At 39.6% G+C, this 26,322-nt stretch overlaps 2 protein-coding genes across 5 annotated transcripts in view; both read left to right on the forward strand.

Annotated features, from left to right (window-relative positions):
- LOC111181869 (cell cycle control protein 50C-like) overlaps nucleotides 1–25,751 on the forward strand; it is a 73,699-nt gene extending 47,948 nt beyond the window's left edge. For 2 of the 3 annotated variants that reach the window (XM_022587804.2, XM_022587719.2), the window contains one exon: nucleotides 1–25,751. This exon is cut by the window's left edge and continues 21,377 nt beyond it. The gene's annotated coding sequence lies outside the window, so the exon portion shown is untranslated. The other variant, XR_016392981.1, reaches the window with a different exon arrangement.
- TBC1D23 (TBC1 domain family member 23) overlaps nucleotides 20,957–26,322 on the forward strand; it is a 63,608-nt gene continuing 58,242 nt past the window's right edge. For both annotated transcript variants that reach the window (XM_022587532.3, XM_022587615.3), the window contains exon 1: nucleotides 20,957–21,064. In XM_022587532.3, coding sequence (XP_022443240.1) covers nucleotides 21,012–21,064 — 53 coding nt within the window. In that variant the 5' untranslated portion in view covers nucleotides 20,957–21,011. The remainder of the gene's footprint in view (nucleotides 21,065–26,322) is intronic.

Genomic DNA, 26,322 nt, shown 5'->3' on the forward strand with positions numbered 1-26,322 from the left:
ACAGAATAGACCCACAATTGAGCTTGGTCTGCTAGTAACCATAGCCATTGTTAAGTACAGGCTTTTCCCTTCCTCTCCTCTATCCAACATGGCTCTTATTCTCAAAAAGAAACTCTGGTAGAACTACTTAAAAGAGCCCATAAAGTCAAATGTAGTGAAGTCAGGTAGTGGATGTTAAAGAAATGAGATGAATTCTGTCCTAGTGTTTGGGTTACTAACTTTGCATAGGAAATTAGATTTACATTTTAAATGAGTATATTTGCTGTGTACTAAATTTTCCTAGCCTGTGGTATAGAGTTGAGCTCCTCCTTGTTTTCACAGATTGGAAGGAATTAGTCTCTTGCCTGTAGAACTGAAGGACATAATTAGCATTTCTGAGAGACACTCTAGCAAAATTAGGAAAATTTAATTCAGTTTGGTTATTGGGCTTGCTTTTTTTTTTTAACATCTTTATTGGAGTATAATTGCTTTACAGTGGTGTGTTAGTTTCTGCTTTATGACAAAGTGAATCCATTATATAAATACATATGTCTCCATATCTCTTCCCTCTTGCATCTCCCTCCCTCCCATCCTCCCTATCCCACCCCTCTAGGTGGTCACAAAGCACAGAGCTGATCTCCCTGTGCTATGTGGCTGCTTCCCACTAGCTATCTATTTTACATTTGTTAGTGTATATATGTCCATGCCACTCTCTCACTTTGTCACAGCTTACCCTTCCCCCTCCCCGTGTCCTCAAGTCCATTCTCTAGTAGGTCTGTGTCTTTATTCCCATCTTGCCCCTAGGTTCTTCATGACCATTGTTTTTTTTTTTAGATTCCATATATATGTGTTAGCATATGGTATTTGTTTTCCTCTTTCTGACTTACTTCACTCTGTATGACAGACTCTAGGTCCAGCCACCTCACTACAAATAACACAGTTTCGTTTCTTTTTATGGCTGAGTAATATTTCATTGTATATATGTGCCACATCTTTATCCATTCATCTGTTGATGGACACTTAGGTTGCTTCCATGTCCTGGCTACTGTAAATAGAGCTGCAATGAACATTGTGGTACATGACTCTTTTTGAATTATGGTTTTCTCAGGGTATATGCCCAGTAGTGGGATTGCTGGGTCGTATGGTAGTTTTATTTGTAGTTTTTTATGGGCTTGCTTTTATTTGGATTAACAAAGGCATAGCTTAATTAAGGCTGCCCCAGAGGGTAGTAACCGTCTGAAGAGAAGCTGTGAGTAGTGAAATGGCATACACAGTCTTACCTTCAACTCACCTTAAATTACTCTGGAACAAGACAAGCTAGTAAAATAAAATTAGGAAACGTCTTGCATTTGAAGGAGATTTATGGTTTATGAAATTATTTTATGTATATTAAAATCTCAACAGATAAAAATCCTAACTGTTGGCAAAGATGTGTAGCAAGCAGATGTCTCATACATTACCTGTGGGAGTGTTAACTGCATCAACTATTTTGAACAATTGTTTGGCAGTATCTACTAAAGCCTAATACATACAAGCTATGACCAAGAAATCCCAATTCTAGGTATATACCCAACAGAAATGAACATATTTGTTCTCCCATTCATAAAGCCAGAAGCAAACACTATTCAAATACCCATCAACAGAGAAATGTATAAATAAATCATGGTACTTTTATAAAACAGTACTATACAGCAGGGGAAAGGAATTATCCATAAACTGCACACAGTATGGGTGAACCTCGTCAACATAATGCTGAGTGAAACAAGTCAGGCGTAAAAGAATACATACCATGTGGGTCCTTTTATATAAAGTTCAAGCACAAGCAAAATCTATAGTATTAGAGATCAAGGTAGTGAACGCTCTTTTGAAGGGGTGTGAATGATATTTCTGGGGTATGGTGACATTCTGTTTCTTGTCTTAGCATGTTTATTATTACACGAGCATGCTCAGTTGGTAAAATTTTATCAAGCTATGCAATTCTAAAATGTGCACTTTTCTCTTTGGTATCCTCTAATAATATTTGTTTTTAATCTCAATAGATACACAAATCCTAGGAGGTTGTCAAGGAAACTATTATTATGTCTCTTTTATAACTGAAAAAAAATGAGGTAAAGAGAAGATAAATGAGCTTTTTAAAGTACTTAAGTTACTTTTCACATTGTGGATCAGGGCTAAAACAGTGCTTTATTGTATTGAAGGTGAAGAAATGTTGTGCCTTGTCTTAATTGTGTTTTTTTTCCTCTTTGTAGGAAGTAGTGCTTTAGAATCACATGTTACTAATTATATACCAACAATTTATACATCCCAATATGCAGGTAGAAAGAATGGAGTAAAGGTATATTTCACTTCTCTTAGTAAAAGTAAAAATAGAGTATACAGAAGTTTACTATTCTAAATTTACCAAAAGAAGTGACCATCTAAAATCATTCACTAGTAAATTTTTATTCTAAACCAAACCAAGTAAACCAAACCAAACAACCAATCACATCTTCAGGTAAAATCTATATTTTATATACAAAATGGTATACCTAAAGTTCTCGTTTTCCATATGAGGAAAACTGAGTAGGAGAGAGCAGAAATATCTTACATGGAATTAACTACCAAGGCTAATACTAATATAAAGCAAAAGAAACGATTTCCTTCACAACTAGTCTTGGTATAAATCAACTTGGACAAATTTTACAATCATACAATCGTTAAAAGGAGCTAGGGGAGAGAGTGGTAAGGCAATGGCAGGAAAACCAACAATCTAGCCCTGAATGTCCTCACAAGCACTATAATGTTAAAGTAAAACGTTAATTTGAAAATGGAATTATAATTTATAAGCAAGCTCCCAATAGATGAGATTACTCTTCTCCTTTGTTAGTTTTAATCGTTAAAGTTATCACATGACAGAGTTTATGCATTTTATTCTTTAAAATGTTTCTTTTCTTACTGAAAAGCCAATAAATAAGTAAAGTCATCTCAAGATGTTTTTGAAAAAATTTAAACAGCTAAAATCTCACTTTTTAGCGCAACAACTATTTTTATATTATCTTGCAGGTGATTAAGTATATTTACATCATGGTAATCTTAAGGTATGTACTTTTTTTCTTTCTAAATGACAAGAGCAATATTATACATGCTCACTGAAATATTTTCAAGTAGTAGATAAAGGAAAGGGAAACGTTCTATTCCTTTTCACTCTCACTCAGGAGTAAGCACTGTTAACACCTTTTTCCTTGTATACTCATACATACACACCTACTATTTTGTCTTTTGTTGCTACCACTTAACATTTTGTTGTAAACATTTTCCCATGTTTCTGCAAAATTGCTGTTTTAAAGGCTACATAGCATTCCTTTGTGTGGATGTAGTAATCAGGGCTCTTAATTGTAAGTGACAGAAACCCAACTTAAACTAGCTTAATGAAAATAGAGACTTAATGGCCTGTGTAACTGGAATAGACAAGAGTGGAAGAGATGTTAGGAAACAGGGCTCAAATTATGTTTTCAGGAACGTGCCAGCTAAGTCTCTGTCTCTCTTCACCTCTTGTGTCTGTTTGTGTATTGGCCTTACTTGATTTTGCTGCAGCCAGGCTTTCTTCATGTGGCTGGCAACATAGAGCTGTATTTTTCCAGTCCTTGACCATAGATGCAAGAGGATGTCTTCCTAACTAACTCTAAAGGAAAATTCCTAGGAAAGGACTTTTATTGGCTCATCCCTAAACCAATCACTGTGGGCTGTGGAGATGGGACAATTTAATTGGTCACTTCAGGTCATGTGCCTACCCTTATGTTTAAGGAAGTGATAGGGAAGAAACATGCTTAGCAGCCAGAAATCATACCCGTCATAGATACTGTATCCTGGGCTTTGAGACTGTTTTGGTATTTTGCCTATGATTGATAACCTTGAGAATACCTTCAAGGTTGTTACTCCTACCAGATTTTTTCTTTATGAAAAATTCTTTGGAGTAGAACTTCTGAATCAAAGAGTATCACACAGACATTCTATGGTTCTTGCTACATGTTGCTTTATTGTTTTCCAAAAGAATTGTGTCAAAGAAACAGCTAATAAAAAATGAGTGCCTATTAAAAGTTTTAAGCCATTTATTAACTCAACAAATATTTGTTCAGTTATATGCCAGGCAATAAATCCATCCAACGTGTCACAGAGTTAGGGAGTCAGCAGTGTCTAAATTCAAACCCATCTGAGTGATCTGTCTACATTGTAGCAGGAAGAATACACATGGGGAGACATTAAGTTCTGTTTAGAAGTCACTGTGGATCCTTGTGGGTGGGCAAATTGTCTTGAAATGGATCTATCAATTATCAACTTTCCTAAAATGGTTTCAGCCATTTTGAATTACCCAAATGATCGATTCCTTTTCATTCAAAAAAACGGATGCAATATAAATTGTAATCTGAGGCATCATCACCCACCAGCTAGCTTCTTCATTTCCCTGAGCTTTGGTTTGCTCATTTCTTTTTTTTTTTTTTAAAGAAGATGTTGGGGGTAGGAGTTTATTAATTTATTTATTTATGGCTGTATTGGGTCTTCATTTCTGTGCGAGGGCTTTCTCTAGTTGTGGCAAGCAGGGGCCACTCTTCATCGCGCTGCGCGGGCCTCTCACTATCGCGGCCTCTCTTGTTGTGGAGCACAGGCTCCAGACGTGCAGGCTCAGTAGTTGTGGCTCACAGGCCTAGTTGCTCCACGGCATGTGGGATCTTCCCAGACCAGGGCTCGAACCTGTGTCCCCTGCATTAGCAGGCAGACTCTCAACCACTGCGCCACCAGGGAAGCCCCAGGTTTGCTTATTTCTGACTGAATATCTTCCAAGCTCTCTCCTCAGGGCCACTAAGGGGATCAAAGGTGGAGAATGAGGGGTCAAGGAGACTAGGTGCTTAAGGTGTGATGTCACCAATGATGCGTGATGGAGCCAATGAGGTGAATGTGATAGGAAATTTAAAAACTGAAAAAATTAATTTGGGGAGTTCCCTGGTGGTCTAGTGGTTAGGATTCTGGTTCATTACCGAGGCCCGGGTTCAATCCCTGGTCAGGGAACTGAGATTCTGCCAGCCGTGCAGCGTGGCCAATAAATAAATAAATAAATAATTAAAAAATCAATTTGTTAAACTGTAAAGTGTGGTATGAATGTAAGATATTATGATCGGGAGAGGTGCTGCAATAGCAGCTCTTTTTTGTATGTACATATGGCACAAAATTATAACGGTGGAACATAAAGCTGGGTGTTGAAACTCTGTCATCACCTTTGCAGAAAAATAAGGAAAAAAAAATTTCTGAAATGCCTCTTCCTTTAATTAGAAGCTCTTGTTACGTTGTGAACATTTTATTAAACATGTAGATAGAGTGATGGGTTAATAAAAACAAATGGATGAATTCACATAGAATTGCTAATTTCCCTTCAGATTTGAATTAAATTAATGGGCAAGAATTTATCATGTAAGGCATGAATAACAGGGCATGTGAATTGTGTTCAGGTTTTAGCACTGACTAAACTTTTCAAGGTTACAGCCATAGATTTTTTTTTTCCCATGACTGAAAGCAAACTTAGAGATATTAGTTCAAATCCCTCATTTTATAGACTATTTTGGTTTCATTGCTTTAGCAGAAACTTTCAATGCACACTTCCATTTGGTTAATACCCATCTATTTCAAAAAGATACGTTGTGGCTATATTTGAAAGGTACTTAATAGGGAAACCATTAGAACTATATGGAGTGGTCCAAATTGTTTAGGAAAATATTTTCATCAGGGAATCATAAGATTTAAAAATAGCTGGCATTTACACTAAAAGTTTCATAAAATGCTTTATAAATGAAGGCCTCAGTAATCTCTGCAATGCATTCACAGTTGTTTGGTTCCATTATAAGTAGTGGTGGGAATGGAAATTCTAGAATCTCACCTCTATTGCTGTTCAATTTCCAACTATAGGTTCAAAGATTTGCATACTTTTAGTATCCATGAGCTGTCTAGAAGCTTCTTTCTGGTGCTTGCCACATTATGTACACTATTATCAAATGGTATCAGTTGACTAAAAGCCAAATTCTGGCAGAAAGAAAGATTAATTAAGAGCTTAATTATCACTTTCTGCTAAGTGACATTTTGTTTAACTCATTCTTTATAATTTTGTCACTAGTGTTAGCATATGCAAATATTGGCTAATCTTATTCTCATGGTAAGAAATAGAAGGCTTATGAATTCAGATGGGTCCCAAATAATACCCAAACATATACTGAGTCATGGATAACATCAGAACAAGGTAAAGAAACCATTACAGTCAGATGTTCGAAACAGAAAATTCATGAACTGGCCAATTATCCTTCGTATGATATTAGGTACATTCTTTAGAAGTAAATAAAGCAAGTGACAACTATAATTTCTGTCACCATTTTGATTGAAGTATGGCATGGAGGATCATTTTCTTCTAATTCAAATTTGGTCATTAAATTGTTGTGAAGCCTTGGGCAGTTAACAGCACAATACAGACAGAGCCACATGACATGGTACAAAGTGCACAGGCTTTGGTGTTGGACACAGTCTTAACTTGACCCTCCATTTGTGGTTCCCTCACTTATCTGATCCTTCATCTAACTTTCATTGAGTATCATCTATGTGTCAGGCATCACCTGGGAAGTGGAGCTACAAAGCTACAGAAACGAATCAGACATGATATTTGCCCTCAAGGAACTTATATTTAGTGGCAAGAGACAGGCAACAAATAAATGTATAAAATAGGAAGATTAAAACCTACAAAATGGGAGTCCTATGAAGATTTAGATGACATATAATATACTTGAAATTGTCTCTAGCCTGTAATAGGCATATAACAAAACAAATTTAGTTGTTCTTCTTCATTCAACTATTTATTCACTCAACAATTTTTTTCAGTGCCAGATAAGCTTACGGCACTGTTCTGGGTATTGAACAAGAGTCAGGATAGTGCAAGTCCTAGCTCCTATGGTAACCTAGAGATTTACCATATAAAAGTTGGAGGGAGGGGCTTCCCTGGTGGCACAGTGGTTGAGAATCCGCCTGTCAATGCAGGGGACACAGGTTCGAACCCTGGTCCGGGAAGACCCCGCATGCCGCGGAGCAACTAAGCCTGTGCACCACAACTACTGAGCCTGCACTCTAGAGCCTGTGAGCCACAACTACTGAAGCCCACGCACCTAGAGCCTGTGCTTTGCAACAAGAGAAGCCACTGCAATGAGAAGCCCGCACACTGCAACGAAGAGTAGCCCCCGCTCACTGTAACTAGAGAAAGCACGCGCGCGCAGCAACGAAGACCCAACACAGGCAAAAATAAATAAATAAATTTATTTAAAAAAATAAAGCTGGAGGGAGAATAGCGGAAGGGAGTATATCAAGTACATAGATACCTTCTGCATAAGGCAGAATTGGATAAATGTCAATCATCTCTTACAAGTTAGACACAATGTAAGTGGAACAGGAAGACAATATGAACTGGGTAAAAGGATTGCTGCAGTAAATGTGTTGATGAAATTGGCTGTCATTGAAGTGTAGTTTACCATTCAGTAGATGGTACTGAATGATTTTTTTTTTTTTTTTTTGGCCGCACTGTGCAGCTTGCAGGATCTTAGTTCCCCAACCAGGGATGGAACCTGGGGCCCCGGGAGTGGAAGCGCGGAGTCCTAACCACTGGACCGCCAGGGAAGTCCCCACATGAATTTTTCCAGTAAGGTTCATCACTCAAGTTTCAGAGGAAAGAAGACCATGGGGTGACTCAGAAATCAGTCCGACAAGCATGAGAAAAAATCAAAGGGTCGAGAGGAACAAGAGAAGGCAACATAAAATCCCAGACCCTTGACTCCAAGCTAGTGAACCTTGCTAGAGAGGCCAGGGAAATCAGAAGGAGGTGACTGTCAAGATAGGGAGAGAAGGATAGGGGTCACGGAGGGTGGGGAGAGCATGCTCAGTGCTCAGAGAGGGAGTGGACAATATCAAAGGACAGAAGTTTGTGGTCAGAGAAAGGGAACTCATAATCTTGAGATATACACCCATCTCAACTGGTGGCCCCAAGTTGAGTCATATTAGGGGCCAGTGTGGCAGACATGAGATATACCACTCATGTCCTCCTTTCCAGAAAGGACTTGCTATTCAGCTTCAAGAAGTGTGGTTAGCTGACAGCCTCCAGGTATTAGCTCCTTCAAGACCTGCTCTGTGTTGGAGCTGAGGTCACTCTGTTTATGGAGTGGCCCCCCAGCCGATGACTAAACAAGGCAGTGGTATAAGGAACTGGCCATGCCCATCCAACACGGACTTCTTGAACTGGCCATCGTAGCTCTGTGCTCCCTGTTGGGCTGGCAGAGAAAGCACTGCGCTCTGACCACTGCCCTGCTCAATCCTGTTTACTCCCCTTTTCTTTTACAGGTGTCACTCCCTCAGAAAACCTTTTTTACTCCATACTTTATCTCACCATCAGTTTCCAAAAGAACTCACCTATAGAATTTTGAGTCCTGTCACATACATTATCTTACTTTATCCTTAACATTATCTTATTTTATCCTTATAATAACTGAGGTGGGAGAGATAGTACGAACAGCCATGCTTTGCTTTACAAATGGAAAAACGGAAACCCAGGACACTTAAGTAACCTGACCATGTTTACACTGCTAGGTTGTACCAAAGCTGGATTAGAAACTTTCTCCAAACCTTTTCCAAGCTTCGTGCTCTTTACCTTGGGCAATGTTAAGAAGAATAATGAGTGGCAACAAAAAGTCCTAAAGGAAGTCACAACTGGGTATCTGCCAAGCTTTGTAGAATTCACGTGAGGTTGAAAAGTAAAAAACATCATAGTCGAAAAAGCAATCTCACACTTAAAGTAGTACATTTTGATTCAACAAGAGAATTATAAATTATAAAAAATTATTTGTATTCATTTTCAAGGTTCCTTTTGTGTATGTTGAGGACAATTGTAATGTTAATGTGAGTCTTTCAGGTGTTACTTCACCATCAGTGGATCAGACCAGAGTCAAGTAATTTCCACATCCAAGGGAAATAGTACAATCCCCTTCTGAAATCATACTCGCTTTTTTTCAAGTCATAAACAAGGTAATTTACAAACAACTGTTTCTTTGTTGAAACCTGCTGATCATTCTTTTCTCTTTCCTTCTTTTTTCTTTTGAAATAATAAAACACAAAAACAAATTCATGATCATTAAATAAAATTTAAGAAATACAGAAAAGTATACAGATGACAATAAATGTCACCCATAACGCCACTGCTGTTAGTATTTTGGCTTCAGGTCTTTGTAGTCTACCAGTGCATACACATATGTACCTTCAATCCCTTACCCTGACTCTAACACCACCCCTAGGTCTGGAAGTCATGACTATACTTCCACCCAGGAAGTTCACCCAAGTCCAGGGTCCCTTATATTGACAGGTGATGCAGTCACTGCGATCCACCTATTACTCCCAACATGAATTAACAGTATGAAACTTCTTAAATCTCTTCTTAGATCTCACAGATTTAGATGCCAAACTTAGTTCCTCCATCTTTTATTTTTGTTGCTAAATCCTTGGGTACTACTACTGTGGTCCTTGATTGAGGGAGAAGCATTTGAAAAGTGTCTTGGGTGACTTTTGCCGATGAAGAAAGTATCACCTTTGAGATAATATCCTGATCATGAAGGTCAAGTTCTGAAGCCAGGTTGATCCAGACTGCATTCTTGGAATGAACCTAGACCAGAAGGAACCTCTTGGAAACATCAGGACCAACCAGCTGTGGGGAGCAAGACTTTGAACAAAAGCCATGTCTGGGTCACCCTGTTCAGGGGCGGCTCATCTCAGGTAAGAATCCCATTTGCTTGAAGTTCAGTGCTGGGACAGTGGGTCTCTCTCCTAGAAGTTACTCGTATAGTGGCATGTGACTGGGAAAACTTGGTACTTGCTAAGGTAATACCACATGCTCTTATGTCACACAAGCCTGTGTGTCTGGACAAGATTACAAATGTAGCTAAGCCATAGGAAATAGCTTTCTCTGTAATATTTTAATATTTGAGGTGATAAAAAGGAGAGGAATATGAAATCAAAAGTACATTGTAAAAGTAGCTGGTAAAACATAACAGACATCCATAGATTCAAAAACTCTTCTTGGTGAAAGGAGGCCCAATCAGTCTTCCTAAAACTGCATTATTTCCCAAGTTGCATTTATCATGTCCTTGGGTCTTTTAAGGGACAGAAGGAGGCTGGCAGCCAACATGTTCCAACCGTTCCCCACTGGAGTTACATGAGTGCCACCTAGTGTCACTTGCTACTGCTGAAGGGGGTTTGGATAGACCATATAGTTCAATTACCTCATCTGAAGGAACCGAGGCCCTGAGAGCAGAGGTGACTTAAGCAGGCCACATCTGTGGTGATTAGTGGCTAAGCCAAGACTAGGAATCAGATGTCCTGCTTCAGACAGGACACCTGGTGATAACCTCTGGTGTTTGGGAGTCAGGAGTCCTGGGAGATGAACTGTGCTGAAGAATAAGGCATAAAACTTCCAGGGCCTCAGGTGCCCCATGCATTAAACTCCTAAAATAATACTTGCTTGTTCTGAAAGTCTTTGAGACACATGAGTAACAGAGAACAGAATCTGAAAGCTAATACGGGTCCCCACAGGCATTTAATCTGCTCTTCTCCTCCATGAACGCCTGCCACTAATCCAGCTGTACAAGTGATCCAACTATTTCCTACAAGCAAGTGCTCTGGTCCAAAGTCATCAGCCTTAATTCAGGGTGGTGCTTCAGCTGTCACCTTTTATGCTTTCGGCCTTCAGCCTCTACCTTTGTGAACAAAGCAAGTCTGACCCCATCTAAGAGACTGATGCCATTGGAATCACCCAGGCTTTGATTTCCATAAGTCAGGTGTTCTCCAGTTCTCCAAGTAGAGTTTCTGTTTCAGGATTAATCTCAGCCAGTGGTACTTAATGCTGCCCGCACATTAGCATCACCCAAGGAACTTTCAGAACACCCCTGTGCTTGGGTCTGACCCTAGACCAGCAGAGTCAGAATCCCTGAGGGTGAATTCCCACCTTTTTTTAAAAGCTCCTCAGGTTATTCCAATGCTCACGAGACTGAAAATCACAGTGACGGACTGAGCTTGCCCTGAATAAGAGAGTAGAAGAGGAAAAAGTAGGAAAGGTGGGCGGTAGATAAGGTTATTCCACCCAGGGTCTCGAACAGAACTTAGCGCTCAGTAAACGAGGGCAGAAAGGAATTTGTCCAAAGGGAAGTTGTACAATGATACTGCAGGAATTCACAGTCTATTAATGATTTCAGGCTTCTCTTACCGCCCTGCATAGGAAATATCTAAGAAGAACCACAGGTAAACTTAAAAGTAGGAAAAGCAGGTAGACTAGACAATATAGATCAAGAAGAAAGGTTTCAAAACATGAATACCATTAAAGCATTAGTCACTCTCTGCCATCCTTCTCCCTTCCCGTTTTAAATTTCTTGTTTTCCCATTCAAGTCACGTGTAGCGTATTTAGAAACACATGTACCAAAGGGGCCTGCGGTATTCTGAGAGGCTGCCCTCTCACTTCTCTGAGGAAGTGACAACTGAGCTGAGATGTGAAGTAAGGGCAAGGTGTGTACATGTCGGAGGCTGTGTGTTTGGGGTGGGGATTTTTTCAGGCAGAGACAGCATGCGCAGAGGCCATGTGTTGAAAGGCTTATTCAAGGAACAGAGAGGAGGCCGGTGTAAGGGGGAGAGGAAGGTGCTATGAAAGGGGACTAGAATGTTCAGGAGGTGCCAAACCAGGCAGGGCCCGTCCGCTCGTTTTCATATATCAATACATACACACCATGTACCACTTTCACATACTCAGTCCACCGCACGTTTTCCTGCCTTGCTTTGACCTACTGCTATCTCACCTTTAGTACCAGTGACTGAATGACCTCCTTAAGAAAGTCTGAAAGTGTTTTTTTAATAAAATTCCAAACTTTTATTCTTATTGCAAATAATACATGCTCAGTGGAAAAAACGTCTAACAATTTATAGCTGTAGAAGGTCAATGTCCCCTTAAGTCGTGCCCAACCTAAACTATCACAGTTAACAGTTCCACATATTCTTTTAGACCTTTCTGTGTGCATGTCCAAATATATATCTCACTTTTTTTGAAAAGTGGAATTATATTAGACACACCATTTTGCAACTTGCTTTTCTCCCCACCCTTCTGTTTTATTTAAAAATAAATAAAATGGTTAACACAATTCCTGGGGGATGGAGAAGTGACTTGCTGTTGGACCCAGCTTTTCAAGCCTAGGTAGAACCAGAACATGCACCAACTGAACTCTTCTGTTAGTGGTCATGGGGTGGGAGGAGAACTTTAAGAGTTTGTTTTTTTTTTTTTTTTAAATATTGGGAGTGTTGGGAGAAGGGATTATATTTATTTTTTTTAATTTTTTTTTTGCGGTACGTGGGCCTCTCACTGTTGTGGCCTCTCCCGTTGCGGAGCACAGGCTCCAGACGCGCAGGCTCAGCGGCCATGGCTCACGGGCCCAGCCGCTCCGCGGCATGTGGGATCCTCCCGGACCGGGGCACGAACCCGCGTCCCCTGCATCGGCAGGCGGACTCTCAACCACTGCGCCACCAGGGAAGCCCAAGAGGTTTTTTTAATTGAAAAATTTTCAGCTTTATTGAGGTATAATTGACAAAATGGAAAGATATTTAAAGTGTACATGAAAAAATAAAGTATACATGGTGATGACTTGATATACTTATTCATTGTGAAAAGATTCCTCCCGTCTAGTTAATTAACACATCTACAACTTGCTTTTTTTTGCTTAATACATGGTAGACACCTTTCTGTGTCATTATATATAGCTTTACCTCATTCTATTATATTTAACAGCAACATAGTATTTCATCATATAGAGGTACCATCCAATGATTGACAATTAAGTTGACTCCAATTTTTTTTGCCATTACAAGCCAAACAGTACATCAATTAGCATCCTTGTATATGCTCTTCCTCAATTGTGCAAATATCTCTGTAAGGTAAATTCTACAGAGAATATTTCAAAAGGCACGTATACTTTAGATGTTGATGAGTATTTCCAAATTCTAATCCAAAAACATTTGCACAAATTCACTTCCCATAGTGGCATATGAGAGTGCCCATTGCCAGTCTCTGTCTCCTGATTGGTTACCTCTCATCCTACAGAAAGAACCAGAATCAGAATTTTACAGGATTTGTATCCTTAGACCTAGTCCATTTTCTGGGCCACAGCCCTATTTCCAACTGCCTAATATATCCCATTTCCATCAAACCTCTATCTGCAACAGATCCCTCCTGAGGGCTCTGCTCTTGCTGAGGCTACTATCATCAGGACCACATACCCCTTCTTTTGTCTCATATCTGATCAGGAACTCGGTCTCTCATAATCTTTCTCTTCCCACAATCTTTCTCATTTTTATTGCTTTTTTCTAGCTCTATGGCTAATATCCCAGTTTAGGATCTTACTGGCCTCTGGCTGACCTCCCTGTCTCTTATCTCTTCTACCTTCAATCCAACTGTTCATCTTTGTAAAACTGTCCTTGGGTCATAGAGTCCTCTAATATTTGAGAACCTTCAGTTGCTCTCCATTCCCTGCCAGATCCTGGCTGAACTGTCTCTCCCATCACTGGCCTACTCTCTGAACCACCAACATGCCTGGTGCTTTTCTGCATTTGATCTTGTCAGTCCCTCCCTGAAGTTCTTTTCCTTATCTCTGCCTACCTGAAAACTACGTACCCACTGAGCCTAAATATATCTGGGCAAAGAGATTTCCAGATGGAGGGAACACTGGGGTTGCAGATTATGTAGAGCCTCTTAGGACATTGTAAAGACTGTGACTAGGGCTTCCCTGGTGGTGCAGTTGTTAAGAGTCCGCCTGCCGATGCAGGGGACACGGGTTTGTGCCCTGGTCCGGGAAGATGCCACATGCCGCGGAGCGGCTGAGCCCATGAGCCATGGCCGCTGAGCCTGCGCCTCTGGAGCCTGTGCTCTGCAACGGGAGAGGCCACAATGGTGAGAGGCCCGCGTACTGCAAAAAAAAAAAAAAAAAAGACTGTGACTAGACAGAATTGAAGCAGATATCATTATCTGTGGATATAGGCTTTGTCTCTGCTCACAGATTATCACCAAATGCTTTACACAAATCAAAGATTTAAAAAATAATAACGTTTTTATGGCAGGAAGAAATTAATTTGCTTCAGGTTAGAAAGGATGACACAAGATTTTGCCCCTCCCAGGAAGGATTTCATTAAGCAGAAGCAGAAACACTCAACTGAGCAATTGCACCTACTTGTGATGTATAAGGACCCTGAAGTAATGTCCTCCCTCTTCTTCTTTTGTGTGTCTTCATTAACTTATTTTTTTAATTTAATACAAACATGACAATCATTTCTACTTCTAAAGAAATGCTTCTTAAATCATAATAGAAAACTACTTGCCTATTTGATCTAACTTGATTTCAGATTTCATATTTATTCATTACTAATTTATAGGGTTGTTGGGAGGATTAAATGAGTTAACAGAAGTGCTTAGAACAATGCCTAGGATATGATAAATGGTCTATAAGTGTTTGCAGTAATAATGTTACACACGCACACATACACACACACACACACAGACGCATGCACACAGTCCATTCATCCATTTACTCATACAGCAGATTACAGCTATGTATCAAGTACTATGCTAGGCACTAGAAATGTAAAGACATATTAAGCTGGTCCCAAGGATATCAGGTCTAGCAGAGAAAACAAATATATAAGCATATAATTTTGAGGAATATTTAAGGGGAAGTGATAGCAAAAGACAGGAATGAATAATTCTGCTTGAGAGAGAGGGTTACAAAGAAAATGTTCCTCAAGCCATATGGCTAAGTGTAACCAGTTGAAGGAAGTTAGAATGTAACAAAGCAGAGGAAGCAAGTTTTAACAAAGACATAAAGTCATGGAGCAGCAGGGCATATCTGGGGCCTGTAAATATAGAATGGATGAGGGACCTCCCTGGTGGTCCAGCAGTTAAGACTCCACAATCCCAATGCAGGGGGCCTGGGTTCGATCCCTGGTGAGGGAACTAATACCGCATGCCGCAACTAAAAGAAGAAAGATTTCGCATGCCACAACTAGGGATCCCATGTGCTGCAACTAAGACCCAGCCCAGCCAAATAAATATTTTTAAAAAATCAAGCAACTGACTTAAAAAAATATAGAATGGCTGAAGCATATGTTAAAAGGGAAGATGGGAAAGTACTCAAGATTCTGAGAGTATTGTATCCATGATAAAGAATTTAGACATTCTTTATAGGGGATAATGGGCAATTGAAGGATTTTAGGTAAACTTCCATTTTAGAAATATGCAACAAGGGTCACAAATTCAAATACCTCTGAGGATCAAGCAAATAAAAAATGTGTAAATTGGGGGCTGGTCTAAAGTGGTGGGGAGTGGTGGAGGAGACAAACTGAAAAGTGTATAAAGATATTCAAGTGATTAAAAATGACAAGAGAATAAAAGTTGCTAAGTAAATCTAGCCTGAGGGCTGCCAGTTTGAACCCCTAGTGTAGAGCCTGGGTTGACTCTTTGGGGAAGAGAGTGGAAGGAGGTTGGAGACTAATTAAGGACTCCCTTCATGCAAAACAAAATAAGGAGCAAAAGCAAGATAAAAACTGCAGGGGTGGTGAGAACGACCTGACTTGAAAGATACCTAGGGAGGAAAATATGCATAGGTCCATGATGACCCATGGGAAATAAGAAGGAAAGAAAGCTAGAATAATTCCCAAGTTTCTGGCTTAGATGACTAGATACATAATAAAACCATTTACCTCTATAGAAATGGAATGGACTGGGGAGCAGGTAGACATAATGAGTTTGGTTTTAGAAATATTGAGTTTAGAGTGTTTGTGGGTCATCCAAGTGCAAGCTCCCAGCAGATGGCTAGATTCATAGATGCAAACTATAAAAGAGCAGGGTTGGAAATACAGATTTAGGAGTTACAGATGGAAATTAACAACACAGAAGTAGTTGATATTGTCTAGAAAAAAGTGTGAGCAAAATTATAGAGAAGAAATTCTTCATCTAAATGTTTTAAATGCTTTTGTTTCTGTGGTCATTTTCATATTCATTATATCCTATGAATTCTTCTTACTTAATTTTTTAATTCTTTTTTTTTTGCGGTACGCGGGCCTCTCACTGTTGCGGCCTCTCCCATTGTGGAGCACAGGCTCCGGATGCACAGGCTCAGCGGCCATGGCTCACGGGCACAGCCGCTCCACGGCATGTGGGATCTTCCCAGACCGGGGCACGAACCCATATCCCCTGCATCGGCACGCGGACTCTCAACCACTGCGCCACCAGGGAAGCCCTTTTAATTCTTCTTATGTGAATTTGGAATGCAGTAATGACAGTGATAAGCTGTACAATTTCTTTTTTTCTTTTTTTTTAATTGAAGTGTAGTTGACTTAACAATGTTGTGTCAATCTCTGCTGTACAACAAAGTGACTCAGTTATACACACATATGGACATTCTTTTTTTAAATATTGTTTTCCATTATGGTTTATCCCAGGAGATTGGATGTAGTTCCCTGTGCTGTACAGTAGGACCTTGTTGTTTATCCATTCTAAATGTAATAGTTTGCATCTACCAAGCCCAAACTCCCAGTCCATCTCTCTCCCTCCCTGCCTCCCCCTTGGCAACCACAAGTCTGATCTCTATGTCTGTGAGTCTCTCTGTTTTGTAGATAGGTTCATTTGTGCCATATTTTAGATTCCACATACAAGTGATATCATATGTATTTGTCTTTCTCTTTCTGACGTACTTTAGTATGATAATCTCTAGTTGCATCCATGTTGCTGCAAATGGCATTATTTCATTCTTTTTTATGGCTGTGTAGTATTCCATTGTATACATGTACCACATCTTCTTTATCCATTCACCTATTGATGGACATTTAGGTTGTTTCCATGTTTTAGCTATTGTGAATAGTGTTGCTATGAACATAGGGGTGCATGTATCTTTTCAAATTATAGTTTTGTCCAAGTATATGCCCAGGAGTGGGATAAGCTGTACAATTTAGCATGGGTATTACAGAAACCAGTCTGTAAATAACATATTCATAGAAATTGTAATACATACCTGTATTTTTTACACATATCATTAAAAGCATATATCATGCGATTTCATCCAATTACCTTAGATGGTTGCTTGCTAACTCTTTTATTTGGAAAGACATATGCCGAAAAGGAAGGGTGAGTATAAGTGTATGAGGTGAATGGAGACAGATTATACGTAAAGAATAGCACAGCCATTGTCTAAAGATATTGTTTACATATTGTGAGTGTGTGAACTCACAAAAAGCAAGAAGTTAAGTTTTTAAAATGAAGGCTAGTTCCAGCTAACATATTGTTTACAATCTCTGTTTCTAACCAGCAGTGACTCAACCCTAATAAGAGCCTTTTGTCTGGAACATTTGGGAGCAAATCTGGAATGAGGAAAGAGTGAAACAGGCTCCCATGTTAAAGCATAACTATCCCAAACCCAAGAATGGGTCAATCCCTGTCCAAATGTTTACTTTGGGTCCATCTATATAACCTATTAAGAGTCAACTTCAATTAGCAAAGACAACTACTAGAAGGATAAGGGAGAAATATTTTGTTATCACTGTTTGCTCAACACTTGCCCCCAATCCCAACCAGCTGTTTCTATATAGCTGAATGACTTCATCTATTCCAAAATACTTCAAAAAAAATCTTCAGTTCATTTAACAAATATTTATTGAGAATAGACTGTGTCATAATATGACTTAAGTACATATAATACAATATGAACTACATAATTACGTAGTTATATGGCACGCAACACCAAATAATAGATGAAAAATATTTTTTTTTACAGTTTCATTCAAAACCAAGAAACTTTAATTTTCCCTTTATAAAAATGCAGTTTGATTTTATCCAAGGATAATATAGAATAATACCATACTTTTCTATTTGGGCACGGGAGTACAAATAGCTGCAGAAGTGCAGGCCGATAACACACCCTATGTGGGGGATAGGATGTGCCTTTCATGAAGCTATATCTTGGAATGCCTGTATTGTGCACAGATCCAGATGGTCAGCACTATTAGCATCACCAGGCCTATGAAAAAAGAAATTCCAACTTCCTCTGTTCCAGAAAGATATAAAGATATATAAAAGCAGAGAGAGCTTCTAGTGTCATTGATGGAATCTTCTCATAATTAGGAGAAAAGAGTAAAGAAAGAAAATACAGGGAGATAATTTCATAATAAAATCTTCTCTAGCTCTTGAAATTTTTTTTTAAAGCAGAGATTTACTACTAGAAGTTAACAAATTCTACTTGTAATCCCATACTTATATTTTTTAAAGCTCATAACAATCCAGGTAAAAGGCAGGACTTTGAGATTTTTTTTTTAAAGCACAAAAATACTCAGAAAGTTACACCCATAAAAACTTGTAGCCATCTATAAAATGTTCTTTGGGCATAGTGATATCCTTGTCACCTCAGGAAGTGAGGCATGTTGGGGAAAATGTGGACAAACTGGATCCAAATGAAGAGGAAGGACTTATCAGAAAACTCATCAACCACGGAGTCTGTGCTAACTCAGGAGCCTGGATATCAAACACAAGCAAACACTTGATGTATTTTAAATGGAATAATACTTTTACCACATGGAGTATTAAGCAGTCACTGTTTTAATTACACTGAGAATGAATTACAATTGAGGGTTATGATCACCTTAATCAATGAACAACTGCTTGTCATGTCACTGAATTAACAGTTTTACAAAACATTTTAGAAAACTTCTGAAAATCCACTGACAGCAATTGAAGAGACCCAGCAGAGGTCCTGAATATCAGGATGGTAATTTGACCTAGATTCATGTCTTTTATTCTTTTTGATAGCTGTTATCTAAACTCTCACTCCATATTAAAAAAAATGTTTCCCCATAGAAGGACTGAACATCATGCAGAGATCCTTGGCTTAGAAGTAGGTGCAATAATGTGGCTCTGTATTATTTCCCCTTTGGGAAGAGAATGAACATGTTTTTGGTTGTAAATGAAAGAGCTGTACTATGCTTTGTGCATATTTAATCAAATCGTTTTTAAAATTATGAAACATTTTAGATACCAAAGTATAGACTCTATAAAGAATACTGAACACCTATGTAGCCATTTCTCAGCTCTTTAGAAACAAAATATTAAAAATATAATTGAAGCCATGTCCTCTCCTCCCACAAATGTAACTGTGAGAACTGCAGAACTTTTGGCACCTAACAGCTCTGTCCAGACCTTTGCACTAAGAGACTTGATCAAAGTCTAGCATGGTCTTTGGCAACTTAAGGCTGTGTCCCTAGGATGACCCTGGCCTCCAATGAACCCCATTAAAATGCCTGATTGAGAAAGTGCAATGGCTGCCAGCAGAGTTTACTGTTTGATCTAGCCAACACCTGATGATAGGTTACTGACGTCTCTTGGAGCATTTACTACAAAGGGCTTACATCTGTGAATATGTATCTATTACAACTTAGACGTGTCCTTCTCAAGGACCTGAGAGCCATTCCTTTGAAATGTAATCATCAAGAAGGGCAGGGTCTCTGTCTCTCAGGCTCTGTGCGAGGGAAGAATCCTAACCTCGAAAATTGCCAGCTAGCAGACACAGCTGGTCTAATCACAATTACACTGACCAATGCTTTGTAATTTTTCACTTGTCTGCCTCTGAGTCCCGCTCTCCCTGCTCCCTCTTTCTCCCTTTAAAACCCCTAATCACCTCTGCACAAATCAGAATGGAGCTCAGCCCACGCCCCTACTGTCCGTAGTTTCAGAATAACATCTGTTTTCACTACTTAACTAATGTCTGGTTTTGTTTATCTTTGAGAACTGCCATTCCAATTTTTCTATATATCATTCTTGTGCATTTTTTAAAAGCACATACATTCTATAAAAATGTATATTGTGCTGCCTATTTTTAAAGCCAAATATAAATGACACCATACTTTACCTACCCTTCCGCAATGTTTTGTTCATTTAACATCATATTTTCCAGATTAATCCATATTGTTACATGTGGCTCTACTTCATCAGCATTAGGTCCAGGGCTTACAAAAGCATTTCCCTAGGTCCATCTTCCTGAACCCTGTGCTCAGCCCTAGGCCCAGGGATGGTCAAGGGGAAACCAAAAGCCGGTGCTTTGCTGATGGTAGACACCGAGCTCGGATGTGGAGGCCGAGGAGTCCACCCACGTGGAGTGAAGGGGAAGTAGGGTGGGAAGAGAAGAAACTTGGCAGCTCTCCCTGCTTGGAAATCCAGAGTTCTAGAATTCTAAATTTGGACTTGCCCTTCTATGTTGTTAGAAAGATATGTTTATAAAGGTGGGAGGCTAGAACATATTTCCTTTACTGTTTAGCTTTAAAAAAAAAAAAAACTTTTAAAGTATTCAAACATAAAGTACGTGGCCTCCATTTGTACTTCTGACCGCGCCCCACAAACAGGGGTGAGCGTGCCTTTTCCTTACATCCCACTCTTCTCTCAAACACAGCTGTTGCACTAGGAAACGGCCCAAATGTGGCTACGCTCCTATCTCCACCCTCCCTGTAGAATTCCCCCCTCCCCTCGCCTCTCCACTATTTAAGACAGTCAAACTTGATTTTAAGTAGGACGCCAAGACGCAAAGAAGACGCTAACTGGACGCCAAGAAGCGACCCTCTCAAGGGCCTCCTACTGGGACGCACGCCCTCGCCAAGCCCCGCCCACTGCGCCCGGCCCGGTCCCCGCGGCATCCTGGGACATGTAGTCTTTGGATGGGGCAGCGGCTCTCCACGTCTCCTCCTCCAAGTTACCTTTCGCCCTCGGGACGTCGTGACGTTGCGTTCTTCGCGTTGTCGCCTCTTCCCTCTTCCTTTCCCTCTCCAGAAGCTCAGTCCCAGACTTCCGAGGACCTTTTACGACGTTGGGTCTGAGTCGGCCTCGGCGCCGGGTCCACTTTTCGGCAAAGTGACGTGGACGTCAACAGCAATGGCGGAAGGAGAAGAGGTCCTGCCGCTGCCAACGTCGGGGGGCGACGGCTGGTGAGTGAAAGCCCCGGGCTGCTTTGCACTGCCTTTCTATTCTGCCTTGTCACCACCTTGCGGGTCCCCGCGGCACCGGCAGGCGCCGGCATGGAACGGGAAGACCCGTCCTCGAAGTCCGACGCCCTGCCCCGCCCCCTCTGCCTACTGGCTCTCCTCTGCCAGCCCAGTCCTGCCCAAGGGGCTAAGCCCGGACTCGATGGGAGAGGGGTGTCGTCCAGCTCCTGGGTCTCAGTTCGGCCCTCCCGGTTCATCCGCCGGTTTCCAAACTGTGCTGGAGAAGGGTGGCTTCAGGGTTGGGTTTGGCCGGAATTCCTGGCCCGGGGAGTCAGAATAGGCTGGTGAGGAAGGAAGATTCGCGGATGCAGATCACAGGCACTGGAATACCATTTGAAGAAAAGACCCTTGAAATGACCACCGCGACCTCTGCCTGAGGGTTCAGAGGTTGAGAGGTTCACCCAGGGAGGATGCCTCCCACATAATTCAGACATTTTTTGTGCTAGGTTTTATTTCTCGTTTCGTGTTCCAATAGTTAACACCCTTCGTCTCTTGCACACAAGTCGTCTTTTCCCTTCCTACCACTTTCCTCACAGCTCGATTTCAGAGATTTGGTTGCGATATAAGACACTGTTCTTGCTTTACTCAAGCCTTTGTATGCTTACCTGGTCTATTCTCAGGGTTGTGGGAAGATCTCGGACAATTTTTGGTAGACTTTAGTCACCCAGTGTCGTTAACCTCTGGGAAAGTCTCCTACTTTTGAATTAATTGATCTTCACAATACACTTTTAGGGACAGCAATGTAAAAAAAAAAGTGGAACCTTTAGAGGCTTGTAGAATTTTTACAATTGATGTAAGTGTATTGACTGCTGGTATTAGTTTTAGATCTGCTTGTTCATCATATATGTACAGCTCACTGGCACTCTAATTATAATCCAGGACATTTGTAGACATGGAGTTTAATTCCTCAGGAAGAAATGGAAATCGGTGAAAGGGATAGATAATATAGTAATTGAGAAGTTCAAGTCTCAATTAGCAGACATCTCGCATCACCTTAGTACATGCACTCTCCAAGGTGTAGGATGAAAATTTATGTGACCTAGATGTAGTTTCTTTTCTCGATTTGCTTATCTTGGAGTTGGGGAGCTGTAATAGGAACACTCAGTAGGAAGGTAAAATTCCTCTGGTTCTTTGGGAAGAAAAGTGATATGAAAGTTCAGGGAGACAGAAACCATGTCCACTTGGAGTCATTGGGGAAAGCTTTACGGGGCTGGAGGTGTTTGAATTAGGCCTTGAAGAATGAGTAGGATCTAGACCAGCACTGTCCAATAGAAGTGTAACGTGTACCACACATGCAATTTAAATTTTCTAGTAGCCACATTAAAAAGAAACAGGTGAAATTAATTTTAATTATCTATTTTATTTAATTGAATATATCCAAAATATTATTTCAACATGTAATCATTGTTAAAAAAAGCAATACTGTTACATCTTTTTTGTACCAAGTCTTAAAATTCGATGTGTATTTTACATTTATCATACATCTCTGTCTGGTTTAGCCACATTTCAAATGTTAAATAGCCACACATGGCTGGTGGCTAACATGCAGGGTCAGATTAACAGAGCAGAAAGTTCTCTATGAAGTAATAGCATGAGCAAGGACATAGGCAAGAAAACTAATGATTTGTCTGGAGCGTAAGGACTAGAACATCATGAAATTTGCTGTTTTGGAAGAGTGAATTTGTTGTATTATAAACTGGCTGTAATAGCTGATTGAAGGCCACAAGGGGAAGTGTTTCTAGAGCTAAGGTGTCTTTAAGTTCTTAGGTTAGGAGGATTGTGAGCAGGTGTCTGGTTCACAGGGGCAAGGACCATGGAGTGAATGGTTGCTAGAGGTAGTATTTGTTCTCTCTGGCATTTCTGTATCTTTGGTGAGGCTTCCCATTTTTCTCTTTTTATTTTCACGAGTGGAGGAACCCTGAGTGTTCTCTGATTTTTATTCTCCCTCCATTCTCTTCTAATCTTTTTCTCTACTCACTCCACGCACTGGTCCCCTAGAAGTGAGTTTGAATAGAGTCAGAAAAGATTCGAATTTGGAGCCACAAGTTCAGTGAAGCCTCTGTTCTTAGAGTGCTTGTTAATTGGGTTGTTATAGAATGGAGAGGCTTTATTCTTTTTTTAAAAAAAATGCTGTGACATTTTTATTGTAATTTTTTTAGATAGAAATTTTTGTGAAATATATATCTCATTGCCTAACCAAACTCATCTTAATGATTTAAGGTCATTCAGTTTACAAATGTAAGTGTATAAAAATAAAACTAGGGCTTCCCTGGTGGCGCAGTGGTTGAGAGTCCTCCTGCCGATGCAGGGGACACGGGTTCGTGCCCTGGTCCGGGAAGATCCCACATGCCGCGGAGCGGCTGGGCCCGTGAGCCATGGCCGCTGGGCCTAAGAGTCTGGAGCCTGTGCTCCGAGGAGGGAGGGGCCACAGTGGCGAGAGGCCCGCGTGCCGCATAAATAAATAAATAAATAAATAAATAAAACTAGGTGCCTGTCCTCAAGGAATTTGTGGACTAGTTAGAGGAGACACATTTAAGAACATCAATAACTGTTATATTTCTGTAACACACTGACACCTTTTGGGCCTATTTAGGCAGAAAGGGTAGATTGTTGCTGTTTAAATGGTCCCCTATAGCCATCCCTTTTTGAGATTGCTTTTTATTAGTTTTTCCTGTTTTCTTTCTTTGTTGTCAGTGGTATCTCCCAGTTTGTTCCTGACCTGTGAAGGTAAGTAACTGAACTTGTTAAATTATCTATTCATTTGTAAAAAGGCTCAGGATGGGGCCTGAAGAGCTTAAAAGTACAAGATGTCACTTTTACTTATTTACAGTTTTTCAGTTATGTTCTAGCTCAGTGTTTCTCAAAACTTAAATGTGCATTGGGGTTACCTGGAGAGCGTGTTAAAATGCAGATTCTGATTCAGTAGATTTGCTTGGGACCCGAGATTCCATATTTCTGACTGACCAGCTACTGGGTGATGGCATTTCTGGTTCATGAACCATACTCTGGTTATCAAGGTTCTAGGTAATGTGTATCTCCGAATGAGTTGGTCAGAGGAATATCTGTATGTATGTTATCTCTCTGTATGTTATAGTGTATCACCTAATACATTATACTATATATATCACATAATTATAGTATAATTTATCTGACTACATGATTTATCATTGCTCTTTAGCTAGTGAACTTCTCATGGGCAGTGCTGATGGCAGGTGGCTCAGTAAATGTTTATTGTCTGAATGTGTGTATGAATGAATACAGACTTTTGTAAAATCATGTGCAGTAATATACCAAGCTGTCAATTCATATAAATTTTCTGACTGCATTGTTTTTGTGAGCTGTGTAATTGTCTGCTGGTGTAATGCTCATTTTTTATGGAAAACCAGGGTTATCAGAGACTGTGTCAGCTCTCAAACTTTCTGAAATTGCATCCATATAAGCTCAGAGGGCATGGAGAAATCCTTGTAAAAATGTTTGCAGTTTGAAATGATTTAAGTTTAATTAAAAAGTTAGTATAAGCTACAGGTTTGAAAATAAAAGAAATGTTAAATTATTACAGTCTAAAGATTGGTCATTATTCTTCTTGGTATTGAAGAAACCAGCTTTGAAATTGAGGCTTTCATTTTCTGAGGCTTTCTTTCTGAAATAACTCCTTAAGATCTAAAGTCACGATTAAAAAAAATTTTCTCTTTGGTGTACACATTGATTGTACAACAACTGTTGGTATTCTGATTTTGCTTAGTTAAAATTTTTTGTACTTTTCTTAAATTGTTGCTAAACTTCTATTAAAATTGTAGAAATATCAGTTCCATAAAGAAGCTTCTATTGTTGTAATTTGAAATGCGAATAGGAATTGTTTTGAGAATAATGGGGTCTTTTTCAAAGTTTTGTGCACTTTGTGAATAGTACTCTCAGTGCTTTCCATTTCATAAGCATTGAAATAGAGATTTAAAGGGTCACTTAGGGAGCGGGTGATTGCAATTTCAGACGTGATAAAATCAATAAAGAAATACATTTAATATGAAAGAGAATGTAACCCATTGCTTAAGAAGAATATTGGTAGCTTGTAGTTCTAGCAAGACTAGATATTACCTTACAAAAAATGAAGAGAAAATGAACCTTACTGGCTGGAATTAGGAGTTTTTAAGTGACAACTGTTTGATATTGTAAACTGTAAGTAGAGGGTAGACAAAAATTAGAAATTAAGACTTATTTTGTTTATAGTATTTACATTAATGTTATTATTATAATTCAGATTTTACTGTTTTTAGAGGTAATTCCTAAATAATAATTCACTTTTAGGATTTTGTTCCTGTGGATGTTTTAATATCCACAGGTAAGAGTTAGTAATTGGTTTTTGCACGCTAAAGAAATGTATTCAATTAATTTATTTCTATTTATTTGTCCTCACTGCTGAGAATACAGGTGCATTCCCTATCTGAGTATAGTGAGGCAGTTCAGGTGATTCTGGAGCACGAGTTAAGTGTACTGCGATACACAGCCAACTCATGAGTAGGTGTCTTCTGAACAGAATTGATAAAGTATGCTTGGCAAATCTTTTCTGCTGCTTATGGTGAAATGTGGATTCCACTTGGTATAAACCAAAGGCGGTGCCCCCCCGCCCCGCCCCATGTATCAAAAAGCAAAATAGAGGCAAAGCATTCCTAATTCATTCAGTAAACATTAACTAAATACTGGTTATATTCAGGCTGCTATGTAGTGTTGTAGAAAAAATTTGAAACATTTAAAACCAGAACTGTGCATTGTTCTGACATTCTTGGGCACTTCAGTTTTTCATCATTTTAGCCCTAGGAATAGATACATGAAGATATCTTCTGAAGATACTTAAGTACTTGTGTTGTGGGAAATTACATGCTTTAGCAGAGTAGAATAGGATTATACAGCTTGAAAAGGGACAATGCTTGAAATGACTTATTTAGATATTGAGAATTACACATGGAAAACAAATCAGTCCCATATGTTAGGTTCATAAGAGCAAATTGTTGTTTGTGGAAATGCAAGAGCAGTAAGAGCCAATTAAAAAAAAACACCTATTTCCTGAAATTTAATGTATATTTGTTTTTAAGAGTCTGTCTTACCTTTTGACCTGAGTCGAGAAAATGATGACTAATTAAATAATTTGTTTCACATCTTCCTTCTTCTCCAAGGTTAAAGGAGGTTTTTCTTATCCCTAAGCTGAC

Source organism: Delphinapterus leucas, chromosome 4, assembly GCF_059928025.1.
Source record: "Delphinapterus leucas isolate spDelLeu-1000000601 "Yukka" chromosome 4, BTC_Dleu_Yukka2, whole genome shotgun sequence".
Taxonomy (NCBI): domain Eukaryota; kingdom Metazoa; phylum Chordata; class Mammalia; order Artiodactyla; family Monodontidae; genus Delphinapterus; species Delphinapterus leucas.